The 17,282-nt window shown below is 36.4% G+C and overlaps 3 protein-coding genes across 5 annotated transcripts; all 3 read right to left on the bottom strand.

Moving 5' to 3' along the window:
- Positions 1–1,715: 1,715 nt before the first annotated feature.
- On the bottom strand, positions 1,716–5,874 carry LOC109180502. 2 transcript variants are annotated; one of them, XM_019330124.1, is made up of 10 exons: positions 5,771–5,874; positions 5,250–5,403; positions 4,928–5,086; positions 4,427–4,486; positions 3,862–3,957; positions 3,371–3,463; positions 3,147–3,290; positions 2,465–2,572; positions 2,130–2,181; positions 1,716–2,021 (listed from the first exon to the last, which is right to left on the bottom strand). In XM_019330124.1, the coding sequence occupies exons 2-10, from the start codon at positions 5,346–5,348 to the stop codon at positions 1,987–1,989; spliced, it is 846 nt and encodes a 281-aa protein (XP_019185669.1). In that variant the 5' UTR covers positions 5,349–5,403; positions 5,771–5,874; the 3' UTR covers positions 1,716–1,986. The 2 variants fall into 2 exon arrangements, with proteins under 2 accessions (XP_019185669.1, XP_019185671.1); XM_019330126.1 differs by lacking the exon at positions 5,771–5,874 and having other exon boundaries at positions 5,250–5,423.
- A 1,220-nt stretch (positions 5,875–7,094) lies between these two features.
- LOC109180498 (xyloglucan glycosyltransferase 4-like) lies at positions 7,095–10,100 on the bottom strand. 2 transcript variants are annotated; one of them, XM_019330120.1, is made up of 5 exons: positions 9,110–10,100; positions 8,529–8,837; positions 8,042–8,446; positions 7,504–7,947; positions 7,095–7,459 (listed from the first exon to the last, which is right to left on the bottom strand). In XM_019330120.1, the coding sequence occupies exons 1-5, from the start codon at positions 9,764–9,766 to the stop codon at positions 7,220–7,222; spliced, it is 2,055 nt and encodes a 684-aa protein (XP_019185665.1). In that variant the 5' UTR covers positions 9,767–10,100; the 3' UTR covers positions 7,095–7,219. The 2 variants fall into 2 exon arrangements, with proteins under 2 accessions (XP_019185665.1, XP_019185666.1); XM_019330121.1 differs by having other exon boundaries at positions 7,095–7,947.
- Positions 10,101–14,490: 4,390 nt separating this feature from the next.
- Positions 14,491–16,932, bottom strand: LOC109180500 (WAT1-related protein At3g28050-like). Its single transcript, XM_019330122.1, has 7 exons — positions 16,525–16,932; positions 16,359–16,424; positions 16,128–16,241; positions 15,585–15,819; positions 15,244–15,402; positions 15,009–15,160; positions 14,491–14,908 (listed from the first exon to the last, which is right to left on the bottom strand). Exons 1-7 carry the CDS (start codon positions 16,758–16,760, stop codon positions 14,743–14,745), a joined length of 1,128 nt encoding a protein of 375 aa, XP_019185667.1. The 5' UTR covers positions 16,761–16,932; the 3' UTR covers positions 14,491–14,742.
- Positions 16,933–17,282: the final 350 nt, after the last annotated feature.

Genomic DNA, 17,282 nt, shown 5'->3' with positions numbered 1-17,282 from the left:
AAAAAGTGAGTATGATCAACACTTATAAACGAATCATATAATTACCTTATAACTCAGGGACGAAAAGTACAACCCCAATAATAACTTAGGGACGAAAAGTGAGCATGACCAGCACTCAGAAACAAAAATTACAATTTCTTCCTTTTTTTAATAGCTTTTAATATTTTTTTATTATAAATAGTTTGACATAAAATTCATGTTTGGTTATATAAACCAATTAAAATAGTAACTCTATTGGCATAGTGGCATCATCTAGTGTGAGCCAGTTGCCATTTTTAATCAATCGACGCACGAAGTCTGTCTATAGAAACTCGAATTTTTTTGTTTGTTTCTGTATAGGTCAGCTATTACGTGGGAGTGCCTTCCAGGTAATTTTTTTTTTTTTTACATTTTTTTTATACCGATGTTAACAGAGACATGCTTGGTGCAGAGAGTAAGATTGTCTCCAAGCATAGATGATAATTAAATTAAAAAAGATTTTAAAAAATAAATGATAAGACGCAAGGTGAAGGCAATTAAGGTGCCCACTAATTGAGAATCTTCTAATGAGGATTAAAATATGGATAAAACTTAGATTTACTCAGACAGACACCATGTGAGATCACATGACACATTCAACAGTACAACATTAGTCAACAACATTAGTCGTGAATTTGATATGTATGTTTCAACGCGTTAAATTGGTACATAGATTAGAAGTTAAAATGTGTTGTCAAACCCCATTCTAATCCGCCTAAAAATGGTAAAGCGCTGCCATATATATTTTGGGGTTTTTGTTTCATTGGTTCTATTGGAGTAATACATTATTGTTTCAGACGGACAGTAGGAAGCTGAGATCCATTGAAATATAATATTACTGGCGTCTGCCGATTCCTTCTGTGCCCATCTCTTCTGGAGGCCACTGACAACTGCCAAATTAATTAACAAAGCAAGATAAGAAGAAGAGATCATGCATATCTGTGAAGGAACACAATGTGTCTTCGTACACATGTAACACAATCACCGCCAACCTCCCTCCCAATCAAGTTGTTGACTTGGTAATCATAAGATTGCAAGTTCAGCTTCTAACAAGAGCGACCTATTAGCGTTCTTAATTTGAACCGATCAGCTATGGACAACCTAAACTAGTTTATCCCAAACACACTCTGGGATAATAACTGAAAATTTCACGTCATTTAAAAAAAAAAAAAGTCCATGGAGGTGTGTGTGTTTTTTTAATGTAGGTGCCTTGAAAGTAACCATTGTTGGTGCATAATGGAAGAAGTAACGTGATGGAGAGAGGACAAGCACAGGGAATTGAAACACCTAACTCTGTTATGAGATTCACGCAATGTACATGAAACTTTCTAATCAAAGGCGACCAATTGCAGAAAAGATGTTTCCAGTTTCCTCTTCTATTCCTGGCCTTCTGCGTGCTCTATCAGTAGCTGTACTTTAAGGACCTTATGTATCACCACAATATATATATATATATATATATATACTTAATGGGACAATTGTGGATTCTTAGAGTAAAGGCGACATGAAGTTATAACATGCATGTGCTTAATAGTTGCTACTTGCAAATTAGTAGGAAAGACAGCAGTTCACATAATCTTAACATCACTATGATGTTTCTAATTATAATATGAAACGTAACATTATATAATTTGGACATAATTATATAAGAATTCAGTGGCTAGTTTCTGCGTGGGATGAAAAACTAGCCCTGAAAATTGGTCAAGTAACGGCAGCTATAAATTCAATAGGGCGAAGACGTTAAAAAGAAGAGACGAGCTTGTTAATACAAATATCTACATAAATAACTACCTACAGTGTCAGTTTAAGAATCCCTAAAGACAAGCATCCTCAAATTAGGTTACAGACATCACAAACCATGTATCTACATTTGATCGGATGACATTGTGTGTGAAAGTGTGAGGGACAATCCTCTCAGAGTCCATAAACTTGATACTGGATGAGAGGGCTTTGCATAATTGCATTCGCCTACTTCACGTCATATTCCACTTGAATTTCGCCATCTGCACGAAGCATCAAGTTCTTGTAATATTGTCAAAAACAATAAAACCAATCTAGCTCAAAATATTGAAAAAGTAGTAAGAATGGAATGAGAGCAAAGGTCTACATACTCTTCAGATAAACTGCAAGATTGGCCAGGGCATCGGCTTCGGTGTTGTATTCCTGTCAAGTGAAGCATATTAATGCTTGGAATGAGGATGCAAAACAGCATAAGGTCCCAAGTGGCACTTTAAAGTGTTGTTAAACAAGAGGACATTAGGAGTGGCATTCTATGACTAAAGATAAAAAGCTTTTTTTCTGTACCTAACTACAAATTATATGAGCACATTCTCCTATGTGAAATCATAAACAACCAACCAAAGTATCCTTGACTCATCACAAATAGTAGAATGTGTTATGTAAGCAAGGAGCTCGAGATTAAGATAAAGGAAATATTTCTTCATACTCTCTCAACATGGTTGATCTGGAAAGACATAAATTGATTCTTTAGCTCTTTGACCACCTTAGACAGTTCAGCCATGTTCTGGTTCTTGGTTCTCCAAATTCCTTGAGTCTGTTCCACAAGAAGAGCATTAGAAAGTTGTAAATGAAAGAATTGATGCAGATATTAATTACCATGCATGATTCATTGGATTTTTGAAGAATGTTCTGAGATCAAATGAACCCTATGTGGAAAAGAAAATAAAACTAATATCAAGGTGTTTGGTTGGGAGGAAGGAATTAGGAAGGAAAAGAATTGTAATTCCGTGGGAATGAAGTATGGAATTCAAATTACATTGTTTGGTAGAGATGAATAGATTATTAGGAATGGGAAGGAAAAAAATCATATAAAGACTAAAATGTCCTTGTGGTGTAATAATAATAATAATAATAATAATAATAATAATAATTGAGGACAAATATGTCAATTTCCCATTTTTCCCTTTTCCTTCTTCCATTGAATTAGAATTCACGGGTAGGGGGTATGAATTCCAATTCAATGGACAATTCCCTCCAACCAAACAATGTAATTTAGGGCTTCAACGAATTTCAATTCAATTGCAAGGAAATTACATTCAACGCCTATAAATAATCTCATTGACTAAAGGAAAGTGATCAGAAGCTTTAGACAAAAAGAGAGATGAGACCTGCATACAGACAAGCTTTGAGTCTCCTTGGACACGTATGTGTTTAAAGCCTTTCTCAAGAGCATACTTCAACCCTAATATTACACCTCTATACTCAGCAGCATTGTTTGTTGCAACACCCACACCTTCACGCAACCTAAAAACCTACACAAAATGGAATAAAAGCGTTAAAAGCTAGAAACCACAAATGTTAGGCACATTTACTAAAGAAAAATAATACATACAATACTTCCATCTGCAGCACGGAGCACAGCCCCTGCACCAGCTAGTCCAGGATTTCCCTTTGAAGCACCATCAAACTCAAGAATGCAGGAAACCTGCACATAACAAATACCAGTCTATCTTTAATGAAACACTTTGAAGCTGTAAGCAAAACCATATAAAGATATCTACCATGTGAAGGAAGCAGAACAGAGGAAGGCAACAAACTTTAAGGAGCTAGCCTGGGGCTCAGAAGTCTAATAGTAGTTAGAAACTTGTGATTAGTTATAAATGCATCCAGATTCATTATATAAAGAATGTAAGATCTTCAGTTTATTTTACGTAAGAAGACTAAGCAAGATCACAACAGTTAATTTTCTCATCTCCAATAAAAGTTCAGTCTCCAGTAGATTGAAGAAAGAGACGGAGATATGGCTTTACATGGCCAATGTTTTCCCTGATAGTCACATAGTAACATCCTTTTAAACATGAGAGAAAAGACTAGAATACTCACACAATAAGAAGAAACCGATGGGACTTCAAGAAAGTTATCTAATTTCGCATGCTTCTGCTGATTAGCTGCAGAAAATGAAGCAGATCCAGCCATTTCCTGTTGACCAAATAACAAATTTAAAGGAAACCTCTCTCAAAAATATGATTAATGACTGAAATTTTGACATTTTTGAACTGCAAAGTATGTAATGAGAAGTCCTTCACAATGTAATTACTAATTATTATCATTTTGATCATCAAGTAGACAAGTACTAACCAACTCTACAACAAAATATATGGGAGCTTTCACTCTGGAGAAGGAGTAAAGGACAGTCAAGACAACAATGAATCGCTAGCATTTTCACTTAATATCTGTAGATGGCACACGTAGCAACCAAAGTAACTAGAAAATTTCAAAAATATCTAAGTTAATTATATATTTTTCTTACTATCTATAAAATGTGAGTGTATGCTTCTCATTACAACATTGGAGGAATGAGCACTGTATGGAAATTTAACAACAATATATACATAGACTATTACAGCAAAACATACTTTGTCTTGAAAGATCAAGATATAAGCATTACCTGCAGCCGTTTCTCATGAACATTCTTGCAGAGAGGTTTATCTTTGGAAGAACCTGGTTGCTGAAACACAATAGCCTTTTCTCAGTTATTTGATAGGATCTGTTAATATGGAATTGCAAAAATACTTAATAAGTCAATGACGTGCTAGCATTTGTAGTGGATAGGCTTTGCAAAAGAAGTGTATATGACGGAGAAACATAATGCCTCTTATCCAAGGTTTCATTTACAGAATCCCAACTGAGTAACAGCAAACTTTGCACTTTCTAATACTATATAGAGATGAATCTTTCAAAAATAAATCAAATAATTAAATAACACCACTTTCCAGGATTTGAAACTTCGCCATTTCCTTTTATAGGTGAAGCCCGAATTGTCAAGTTATGTTGACACATTCTAAGGAATAGAAGCAAATTATCTGAACCAACTTAGGCTAAATAATGCACATTACTCAGTCTAAGGTCTAAAAACATCAAGTACTGAATACTACTAAGCCAAGATTACCCGGAAAGGGCAAGGAACAAGTATGCCAAAGAGATCATCTCGCACATCACTTGTGTCAATAGAGTACATTGCACTTTTGAGCCCATGAGAGGCTAAATACTCTTCAGATTCTTTGGCAAGGCGGTACCCTTTAAAAACACTTATTTGAGGATCACCAACCTGAAAGATTAGAATCCAAAACCATCATCTATGTTTTTCAGAAAAGCTTAACACTATACTATTTAAGTCAAAATGTGTTACCAAAAAAAAAAAAAAAATCTTACTAAAAAATACAGTAGAAATAAAACACTCCTGATTTTCTAAGAGGAATACTAAAGCTTACACAGGATCGAAGTAGAGCTTGGAGATCACTTAAGCTCTTGTAGACACCAATAACGTCACCTTTTCGAACCACATAAAAGGCATCCTTTTCATCTCCCATTGATGCCTCAACTACAGTGCGTCCACCACAATCAACCTAGCAAGTTACGATACCTCTGCTCATAAACATGAACAAATACATGTTAAAAACCAAAAAGGAACAGAAACAGAAACAGAAATCAACACGAACTCCCGAGCTTTGCTTAATAGTTGATTTGAATGCAAGGCAGAAACACTACAAAGCAGAAAAGTTATACAGTACTGCCAATGAGAGTACAGCTCGAGAAGCAGCAATTATGCAATAGCTATTGCTATTCAAAAGTTTGCTTTGCTAAATTTGAAAAACCCTAATTACACGGATGAAATCGTAATGGAGCAGCCTTTTGCATAATGTAAAAAAATAACAAAAAAACAAAAGGGGAAAATATTAAAATAATCCCGAAAATGAAGAGCTATAAGTGATCTGCGGACGCTGTTACTCACCGGCGGCAGATTTTCGGGCGAAGCGGAAGACTTCAGCTCCGAGCTCTAGCAACTGTACTTCCAGTTTTGACAGTGAGCTGCTGTAACTTACGTCCTTGGGCTCTTTGGCGGGAAAATTATTGGGCTTTTTTGTAAGAAGCCCAACTATTTGTCTTTGGCAAATTTTGCGGTGGAACCGTGTTTATCTTGTATGGTGGATACGGTTTTAAAACTATCATAATAATGAATATATAATTTAAAAATATGAATATATAGTTTCACAATCATGAATATAGAATTGTGAACATAATTATGAATATATAGTTCTATAAATATAGAGGTTTAATAATTGTGAATATGAAGTTCAAAATTATGAATATATAATTCTATAATCATGAACATATAGTTCAATAATTATGAATATAAAGTTCAAAAATTATGAATATATAATTTTATAATTATGAACATAGAATCGTGTTTATCTTGCAAGGTGAACACGCGATTGTTTATCGTTCGCGCTTCTGAAGTAGGCTATTGACTTCGACGCCTTTTCTTGGATTTCTTATCCAAATATTTTTATTTTCAAATCGAAATTAAATTAATCTTATACTGGATGCTGTAAGCTGAAAATTTATATATATATTAGAGTCCAAAAAGGATGTTCTGGTGAGTGGACACATGATTTTTATACCAAATATCATAAATTTAATTTTTGTTAACATCATTTTAATTTAGCCTATTGCACAAGATTTTTTTATCACGATTTACCTGTCTATGTAATTTATGAGCTAGTTTGCAGCTGCTATATGAATATACATTTTGGATAAAATTCATCTTATGATACACTGACACTAGCCAGTAACCAATAATGAATCAAAAAGAGATAAATCAACCTAAAATATTCATAATTGTCACGTACAACTATCCGAATGTGCGTTTTGAATAAATCCTCATTGTAACATTAACACACAAAAAAAATAAGTTAAATTGTCCATAGCTAATTAATTCAAGTTAATAAAATTGATAGACAACTCTAATTGAAATATTTATGTTATATTCCACGTGTTGATATTTGATAACGTTGTCAAATCACCATACAGGTGGTCCAATTTCCACTATTCATAAGTAAACAATTAAATATAGAGTTTGACCTAAACAATCAACTTTATTTGATAGAGATAATAACATAGATGCCTTCGATACAAAAATACAAACTTAAACATTTTCACTCAAAAACCATTGGAAATACTTTATTCATATTATATCATACATTATAGTAATATATTACTCCCTATATTATTAGTTTATTACAAATACTCAAGGCACTTATAATTACAAAGAGAGAAAAAAAAAATCAGTATGCTACTCCTTAGATTCATTCACCTGTATAATATAACTATATATGTCTATATTTGAGTATTTGTAGTAGAATCCTGTTTGTGGCAAATTGACTATGGCCTTGTTTGGTAATCAGCTGTCTTTAGCTGGTTGGCCCATTTTAGCGGTTAACTGCCAAACAAGGCCTATGCGGTTGGCGGGTGAGCTAAGGTTGCTTAGCTCACCTGTTCTCCGATGAGGTCGAGACTGACAACTAGAAAAGTTAAGCCTTGGAACAGCAAGTAATAGAAGTGAATCCCATGAGCAGACAGTAAGCTTCTTGCAGCAGCAGTGAGGAGGAGGAGAGCAAGAGCCAATTCCTGTCTGTAAATCCTGTTTCTCTTAGTCTTCTTTGCAGAAATGGGGATAGCCTGCACCTCTTTCTCCTTCATTTTAGTATACATTTCGAGCCCGGATTCGGATAGCTGTCTCTGGAGTTTATCCCCTTTGGATTCCCTCTCTGCTAAAGCTAGCAAGTCTGGCTCGGATGAGCGCCCCGTCTTCTTGGTCACTACCCACTCGTAGGCGCTGCCTAATTGGAATAAACCCGAGACCATGGCGTTGAACTTTGTGACGGACATGGTGTTCTCGAAGAGGAGGTATGGCATCAAGAACGGGAAAGATTTCGGGGCTGGGAGGATGTTCAAGATGGACATGATAATGGGAATGTAACAGATCACCCATGGAGGTAGTTCAGCTTCTGGGATGAACATTGTTAGAGGAAGTATGATGCAGAAGAGCATAAAGGAGTAAAATGGAAGTATCAGCTTCCTCAGGAGAAAGAACAGGAAGATCAAATTGCCCTTCTTCCAAATTGATATCTGCATCAACATGACAACCTTGAGTTTGTCTGGAATATGAGGAAGAATTAGATGCCTATAAATATATTGGTTACTTTTCAGGTCATGTATATACCTTGGAAGTTAAAATGGCTGGAAGGCATAATCTGAAGAGCTGCATAGGACCAGAATGCCAACGATGCTGCTGTTTCTTGTAGGTTTCATAGGACTCTGGGAGCTCACAGAGCACCCGGACATTGTTGAGGTATATGAATTTCCATCCATTCAAGTGTGCTCGAACCGCGATATCCATGTCTTCCACAGTAGTCCTTTCGAGCCACCCACCGGACTCTTCCAGGGCGGCGATTCTCCACACCCCCGCGGTCCCATTGAACCCGAAGAAGTTGAGGAAATACCCATTCACTTGCTGCTCCACCTCGAAATGGAAGCACATGTTGATGTTCTGAAGGCGGGTGATCAAATTCTCGTCCTTGTTCACGAAGCTCCACCGTGCCTGAACAAGTCCCACTTCTGGTTTCCCCTGACAGAACCAACATTGTTTTTCATTCTCAGCCAAATTCTATCTATCAACTTACATAGTTCAGAATCATTAAATTAATTACCTTAAAATGGGGAATTGTCTGTTTGAGGAAATCTGGGCTGGGTTGGAAGTCTGCATCGAAGATTGCCACGAATTCGTAGTCCTTAACGTAGTCACACGCCATTGCTGATTTAAGGTTGCCGGCTTTGTAACCTGTTCTGATGAAACGATGTCGGTAGACTATGTTCATGCCTTTCCCATTCCATGACAGAACTTCATTCCTGATCATTTGCTGTAAAGCCTCGTCGTCTGAATCGTCCAGAACTTGGACCAGAAGACGATCTTTTGGCCAATCCAACTGGCAAGCCGCCGCTATTGATTGTGCAAAAACCTTGAGATTTAAGCAACTTAAATTAGTTTCCATCTAAAACCACTTATAACTAGTTCGACTATGAACAATCTAGACTGGTTTACCTATTCTTTTATCAACTAGACTCATAAGAAGGGTTTATAGTCCTCGGATAGTGGCTGTTTAGCATATAGTCATCAATGTGCAATCCAACTATTTTAGTTGAGATGGAGCACATGCTTCAATTTGGTATTAGAGTCAGATCAAAGGTTCTGGTTACTAAAAAATTGAGAAATATGAGCATGTAAAAGTACCTCTTTTTCATTACACATGGGAATCTGCACAAGAACCATGGGGAAGCTTGAGCAATCTTCTGGGTCATATGCATTCTCCTCCATTTGTGGCTTGAGCTTCTTGAACTTAATCCAGAAGCAGCCGAGACAGAGGGCGAGGCGGTCCAAGGATTGTATGAGGAACAGGACGGTGCAGAACTTGGAGAGGGTGACAATGGAGGGAGCAACATAGTCTGCTCTGAGAGACAGCCAAGACATGTAAGTCCATTGCCAGATATTGTGAACCTCCCAGGGAGCTGCAAGGCTCAAATCCCATTCATTGTAGAACGCAATCACCTCCAGAATCAATCCCACCACAGAAACTGCAAGAAAGGCTCTGATAAACCTGTACACTTTCCCTCTGTACTTGGGATCTTCATCCCTCACATCGTTCGCAATGCGTTTCTTAACAGTCGAAAATGTGGAGCAAACACCCGTTGCCAGCCATGGAAGGCACGCCAGAGCTCTGAGAAGAAGCACCCACGACACTGTTTTCGGATTTGCAGCCTTTTCTTTATCCCGGGAATTCGAATCCATGACTTCAATTCGAGAAATGCTCTTGGAGCTCTCAATGGTTACCACTACAGAACTTGGTGCCATGTTCTTCAATTCTGGGCATATATACAAATCCAAAAACATCAAATTCTGCTCAAATTCAAAGATGACATTTCCAGTAAACTTATATCACTGGAAATCTTGATAGATCTTGAACACAGAAGGAATATAATGCCACTATACTGAGAGATGATATGAGGTATCAGTTGACCAATTATGTATTAGAACCGGAGAGAGAAAGAGAATCAAGAATATGCCAATACAGAACTACTTCAGTACTGATAATGATGATGAAGAAGGTGAAGGGATTTCTGGAGTTAAGGTGAAAGGCAAATTTGAAATTTAAGAAGATTGAATGAACACCAATGCCCACAGGACCGAATTATTGAATTGACATTGAAAACTCTCAACTGAATGACAAAATAGCCAGAACAGCTGACTATTGCTGAGATGAGTATTTGTGTTGGTAATTTTGGGTAATTTGGATGGACAAATGCAGATTCCCATCACTTTCAACCAACACCAACCAATTTTAGATTACCCAGTTCGCCCAACTTCTTTACAAATCCAAACTCTCAATGTTCGTGACAAAGATCAAAACTTTATCCAAATTATTTGTCACTTGGAAACAAGTTTTAAGCGAAGATCGTCAACCACTAAACCAATATCCTAGCAGACTCGGGACAACTTATTAATCTTTTGATATTAGTTGTTGGTGGTGCCCAAAGTTAATTCCACACCAATATACCCCATCATAAGAATTTGTATTAGTGAGCAATTAAGAAGTGGGTGGGGGTGCCCAATTGCCCATAGTCATCACCTAATGCCATTCCCATTCTTTAGAAAACCAATCATCATTAGAGTATGTTACCACAAGCTATCACCATTAGGTAACTACTTGACTAACTCATGATTCATGAACATATATGAAGGTAAATACTCAATTGAATAACTTAGGATGATTTATCTCTTTGAAATCTTTAATCTGTGATCTTTACTCAGAACGTATGGTAATAGCGACTGTCTTGTGAATCTAACTCAAATACCCATTATGAAATGGGGTAATTCCGGGCAAGAATGGGCACAAAAAAGTTAAAGCCATTTTTCACATTTTTATACACTCCGCCGACGGTGGAGCAAGAATGGGACATGGGACAGTCATGAAGGGACAACCTGGGACAGGGGTTTTCTCATGACGAGAAAAAAACTTTTTTTTTTTTTTCTGGGTTCACTCACATGAACCGTGATGGTGTTGTAATTATCTGTGTAATGATGTGGAACAAACCACCACATCTGTTTCTTGGACTTAACCATTTGAGAATGCTCAATTATTTTGATGAATCTGATTCGATTTGTTTTATGGTCCATTCAACCTTGCGTCACCCACCTTCCATTGCTCGTTTCCATTATTAAGTTTTATCCGCTGGCCATGCGCCACTACACCAAACAATCTTCGTCAATTTAAATATATATCTCAATATAATTTCAAGTCTTTTTATACTTTGAACATAAAATAATATGAAACTTCTATATAGTATAGATTAGCACTAGTAATGGTATATCTGTATAAAGATATTACCATTATATATAATAGTATTGTTAATTTTACGACTTAGGTAGTCAAAGATTGACCAACACAACCAGTCAAAAATCAAATGAAATAATATGAAAAAAGTACAATAAGAACGAAATATTGTTAAAAGAAATCTCAAATCATCTGATTTCTAAAAATGAGTACTCCTATCCTAGAATCTCAGGCCAAAATAGATCTAGGCCGACTACTAGGGCAAGGCTGGGTGCAAGACTGCTAGTACTCAACCCATAATTTTAACTTAGTCTATTGACATTCTTGATTTGAATCAATAAGTTATGAGCAACATATACTAGTTTAACATCTTATACCTTTGTGGTCCTTTGTCAACTAAGATTATATATAATGCGAGATTCACTTAAAACGCATATTCAAGTAGTAGTTACGAACTTTTAGGTAATAAATTAATAAAGTATTATTTCACTAGTTATAAAATTGGTTGCCATTGATGAGAATTGAGATGAATAGATGAGATGAGAAGCAAGTCCTTGTCCCGCAGGCTGTGCCCACAGCCAACTATACGTAGCAAGCAAAGCATGCATCTCAACAACCTTCAATATATCTCATCATATCCCTTGAGATGTTATACATGTATAATACATGCTACCCCTATATATGTCCCCAATAACTTAACCTCCCATCACCCCATGTGACGAGTACAATACCTATCCATCTCTCTATCAAGTGACTTTCCAATATAATGTGGGGTCAAAATACATGTGTTATAAAATTTTGTTTGGTATAATATTTAGAGAAAATCTAGCACTTGATATTATACAATTTTTTATGTTTTGAATAGACAATAAATTTTGACGTGACACACTGATTATAAAAATAACAAGTTTGAATTTAGTTTTACTGTGTCTTGAGTTGTTAGCGAATTGAAGCGATAATAACTCATTTAAGTTTGAATTCATAACAAGTTAACTTGTTAAGACACTATATCAACATGTTAAAAAAAAAAAAAAAAAATCCAAGTTAACCAATGATGGGCATATACAAATCGTGCATACTATACTCACGTATTCAAGCTGAGTCGACCTTTTTCCAAAATTAAGTTGCTTGACGTCATAGCTCAGGGTGTTAAACTCCTAAGTTACTACGGACTTGACGTCATAGAAACACAATTTATATTTTAAAAATTTACAATTTAATATTAAAAATATACAATTTAATACAATGGTCTACCTTGCAAGGTGGACCTTGATCCATGCTATGAAAGGTCTTGTAGCCGCTTATGGGCCCTGTCTATAATAAATTAATAATTGATCTTAGTGGTTCAAAGCCCAATTAACCCGAAGCCCATGTTTGGGAATAAATGGGCCATGCGAAAAGAAGGTAAGCTTTCTAGCCCAATTAAAGCAACTTCGTGGGCCTAAGCATAGTATCTTGGCAAATTATGCTGGAATCATGTCCACTTTGTAAGGTGGATACTGTTTCAAAATTGTTCATAATTATAAATATATAGTTCAAAAGTTACGAACATATAATTATATAATTATATAATTATGAATATATAGTTCTGTAATTATAAATATAGAGATTCAATAATTGTGAATATGAAGTTCAAAAATTATGAATATATAATTTTATAATTATGAACATATAGTTCAGTAATTATAAACATAGAACCGTGTTCACGGTCCCAGTTAAGTAATAACTATGTAGTTTTAAATTCACTTGTCAGTTAATTAGAACTGTGTTTCTTGTAATTAAAACTACATAATTGTCAGTAATTATGTAGTTTTAACTTTTAAGGAATGCTCTCATTCCTCGCCCCGACCCAGAACCCGATTCCCCGAATCCGCCCCCCGTCGGGGCGGGAATCTATTTTCTTTGTCAGGGCCGGGTTGAATTGTCATTCTTTGGTTCACTTGGTAACATGGTATTAGAGCCGAACTCACTCGGTTATGGGTATTAGTGGCGTCCAAGTTTTGTAAGCCGGCTTGTTCAGTCTACTTTGGTAGTATCAGAGTCTGTTCGGTCCACTAGGTATTGGTGGCATCCAAGCTTTCGTAGGCATACTTGTTCGGTCCACTTTGGTGGTATCAAATTCTATTCAGTCCACTTTGGGTTCACCTAGTAACATGGTATAAGAGCATGTTCGGTCCACTTGAAGGGAGTGTTAAGAGTCCCACATTGATAAAATAATAGAGAACATATGCGTTTATAAGACCATGAATTAGAATAGCTAATTGGTTGGATTAAATCTTTTAGTGTAGTTTGACTCAGGTGCATTATAACCCAGTTGGGAAAAACTCTCTCCCCCTAGAGATAAGTTTTCAAATAAGCATTATTCTAATTTTCATGAAAAAAAATTAATCTCAGGACACACTAAGGCAAAACCTCCTTATTTATATTTGCGCTCAGAGGTGTGTACTTACTTGACTACTCAATTAGTGTATATGTGGCATTAAAGATTTACGTGTTCATATATGCCGTAATGCTTGTTTGCACTTTCAGTATGAGAAAGATTAAGAGTATACTTGTCCAGTTAAATTGTGGAACAACTTCTGTATGAAATGACACAATCCGTTGATGAGGAGCTTGTCGTTCTCTCTCAGGTTTTTAAATATCAGTCTCACTTTAATATTTCATTACTGCATTTTATTTAGAACTTAGAAGTAGAATTTATTTAAGCTTCTTTATGAAATTTCTTATAGGTGATTGTGGCTAACATTAATATCGGATATGAAGACATCGTAAATTCTTAGGTGAGAGTAACATCGGTAGAATTATCTGATGAAATCAGAATAAACCAGTTTAGAGCTTGATTTATTTCTCTGGAGCTACAGATTAGACACATTAGTTATTTAATACTTTATTGTGAAATCTAATTCAGTTCATATAGGTTATTGCATTCAATGGCAAGCCAGTTGAAAATCTGAAGAACTTGCTAAAATGGTAGAGACTTGTGAAGAAGAGTACTTGAAGTTTGATTTAGATTTAGATGAGGTGTTCTCTCTGCCCACCCGCCCCATTTTCTTTTCTTTCATCTCCTCACTTGTTGTCTCTCATCTTATGATTAGTATTATTTATTTTTTGTTGTAGGTTGTAGTCCTGTAGACTAAAACTGCAAAAGCAGCCACACCAGACATTCTTAAAACGAATGGTATACCGGCAGCCATATCTGATAATTAAGGCATGAAAAGGAAGTCATAGTGTGAGATGCCTTAAGCAAAAGACATTTTTTTACTTTTGTTGCAGTGAACGGACGTTTCAAGTGTATGCTAGAATGTAGTAATATGTCCTTTCCATTGAGGTATACATATAAACAGGAATTGGTAGCACATCTGGCTGGCACTTTCCTCCTGCTGGCCGGCAGCCTATTTTGTATCTTACATAACTACTACTGTACATGGCTGGCTTAGCTTCTAAGGAGGCAAGTTTCCAGCTTAGGATCTTGCAATTCATATGCACAGATATTTTAAGTACAACAATTTTGGCAAATCACATTTTGTCTGATGGCCTACCTGTTTGATACGTCTTCGTGTTTATAACTTTGTAACAAGGGGTACTTTTCAGCAGTAGGAGACTCCAAATCATCACTCTCTTTGTAGTAGTCATCCTGTTCTTGAGCTTTACCCCACAGTACAGTGTAGAATCCCATGGCTATGATTGTTGCTCCAATAATGCTGAAAATACAAGGAAAAGGAGAAAAGTGGGGTGTGAATTGTGAATAGAGTAGTACTAAGCTAGAGAAGTGAATAATATAACATAGGTAGGATGATATACCTTCCCAAATAGAGAGTATCACCCAAGAGTATCACTCCCATGGCTACTGCTATGGCAATTGACAGTGGCTTGAACATTGCTACATACACTGGGCCTTTAACTCTCAATGCCCATGTGTGGATAGTATTGTTCACAAAAGACCCAAAGATCCCCTATTGAATTACAAAATCCAGTCTTAGAAGCTAGCTATCAAGGGAACTAGGATTTAAACACCATCTATCATAAACCAACTTACTGAACATAGGATTGAGACTAGTGAGATATCCAGCCTAATCCGCCATTGATTGAGGTCCGGTACCATGAAAACACCCACGATTGCAGCAAGGATGCTAACGGTTAGGTTGTAGAAGAAGACCACAGTCATTTCTGATGGGTATACCTTCATGATTTGTGTCTGTTCATAATTAAGATGAACCAACCACTAATTAATTACTTCCATTGCATGCAGTATATGGGTGTGGCAACTGGGAATGAATATCCATCCTGATCCTTACAATTAAAGCATGTGTTCCATCTCAACTAAAAGTCTAAGCTTATAGTTGGATTGTACATTAATGACTATATGCTCACACTTACCTGGACTATATACCACATTGGGACCAAAAGATACTCTGTTGTAAGAAAAAGGCCACCTAACATCCAGTTTGGTTGTGTGGAGGTCAGAAGTTGGATTGCGTTTGATGGTGAAGTAGAAGTGAATGCAATTCTGGGGCCTTGGTACAGAGTTACTACAAATGCCCCTGTTACTGACACTATAGTTCCCACAACCTTTGCCCTGCTAGTTGCACTCCTAAACACTACTGTTTCCATCCTACAAACAAAGTACAAGAATATAAATTACTCTAAATTAATAGCTTTTAAATATATTAAGTTTAAATAGGAAATTTTCTATATGATTGGCCAATTGAAGAACGTGTGCGGTGGTTCCAAGCAATGGACCGTAGTCGTAACTAAAAGCCTAAGATAGTTGGATTGCAACTCAACAAGTAGCATGTACAATTATATGTGATTTTGAAAAAATGCGGAAAATTGAGGTGATTTTGACTGGCAACATGAAGACAAGTAGAGGGAGGGGGCAGAAAATGACAGAAAAAATTAAAAAGTGGCGGAAATAGGAACCTGAAAATGAGTGCGAGAATGAAAGTAAAAGCCGGGACAAGATTGCTGATGGCGGAGGCAAGAGTCGGAGAGCTGTAGTTGATTCCTGTGTACCCCATTATCTGCGACGCGCATCTGCCCAGCCCAGTATTATCCGATACAAAATAAATTAATTAAATATATTTTAGGAAATTAAATAATAAAATTGCTTAATCCAGATGTAGATGTAGGTTGATTTGTGTTCGTTCATACCCGATTACGCCCAGAAGGAAAATTTTGAGCATGATTGAGGTGTTAAGTGGAGGAAGCACTCTTGATCTGTATATATATATATATATATGGAGATCGAGCTGATTTGATTAAATCAGTAGCTAATATATATGTGTGAGTGATTTTAAGTGCGTTAAATTTGAATTACCTGCCGGAGAAGAAGGGAGCGGGGAGGAGACAGACGGCGGCGACGGCATAAGCGTAGACGATGAAGACGTGGTTGTTCATGCCGTGATTAGTTGCGGCTTTGAACAGCGTGTTTAGCCCTACATTTATGCATTCCATCGCCACCAAAGCCGCGAACGGCAACACCTCCTTGTACATCGCCGTCGAGTACCGCCCCTCTCCTCTTTCTCCGACGACGGCGGCCGGTTTCGTCGCCATCTCTGTTACTTGTGGTGCTTAAATTGCTAGCTCTCCCGTCTGCCTTTCTTCTTCTTCTTCTTCAACGTTAGCTAGCTAGCTAGCTTCTTCACAGTTCTCACGTCAATATGAATTAGGATGCCCTTTTTTAAAAGCACCAATCCAGCTTTCTTATGTTGCGTGCCAATGCCAATTTGGTATTTTATATATTTTATTATGAAATATATCAGTGGGTGTGTTCCGTCCACACTCCAACTATAATAACTGATGTGACACCGTCCTCTATTGCTACAGATATTATTTTATTATTATTATTAATGGAGAAGAAGATGATATTATTTTATTATTTATATTTATTTCTTTTCAAATATTGCTCTCACCCCCTCCATTTTACTATTTTCTGATCAAATAAACTTTTTTTTTTTACTTATTTTTGTTGAGTACTACAAATATTATTTTATTATTTATTTCTTTCTAAATACTGCTCTCACTCTCTCCATTTTACCTATCATGTTTATTAATTTTTAGCAAATGAACTCTTTC

This window comes from Ipomoea nil, unplaced genomic scaffold, assembly GCF_001879475.1.
Source record: "Ipomoea nil cultivar Tokyo-kokei standard unplaced genomic scaffold, Asagao_1.1 scaffold1026, whole genome shotgun sequence".
Classification (NCBI taxonomy): Eukaryota; Viridiplantae; Streptophyta; class Magnoliopsida; order Solanales; family Convolvulaceae; genus Ipomoea; species Ipomoea nil.
The sequence above is the reverse complement of the archived record's forward strand: the minus strand, read 5'-3'. Positions and strand labels throughout refer to the sequence as shown.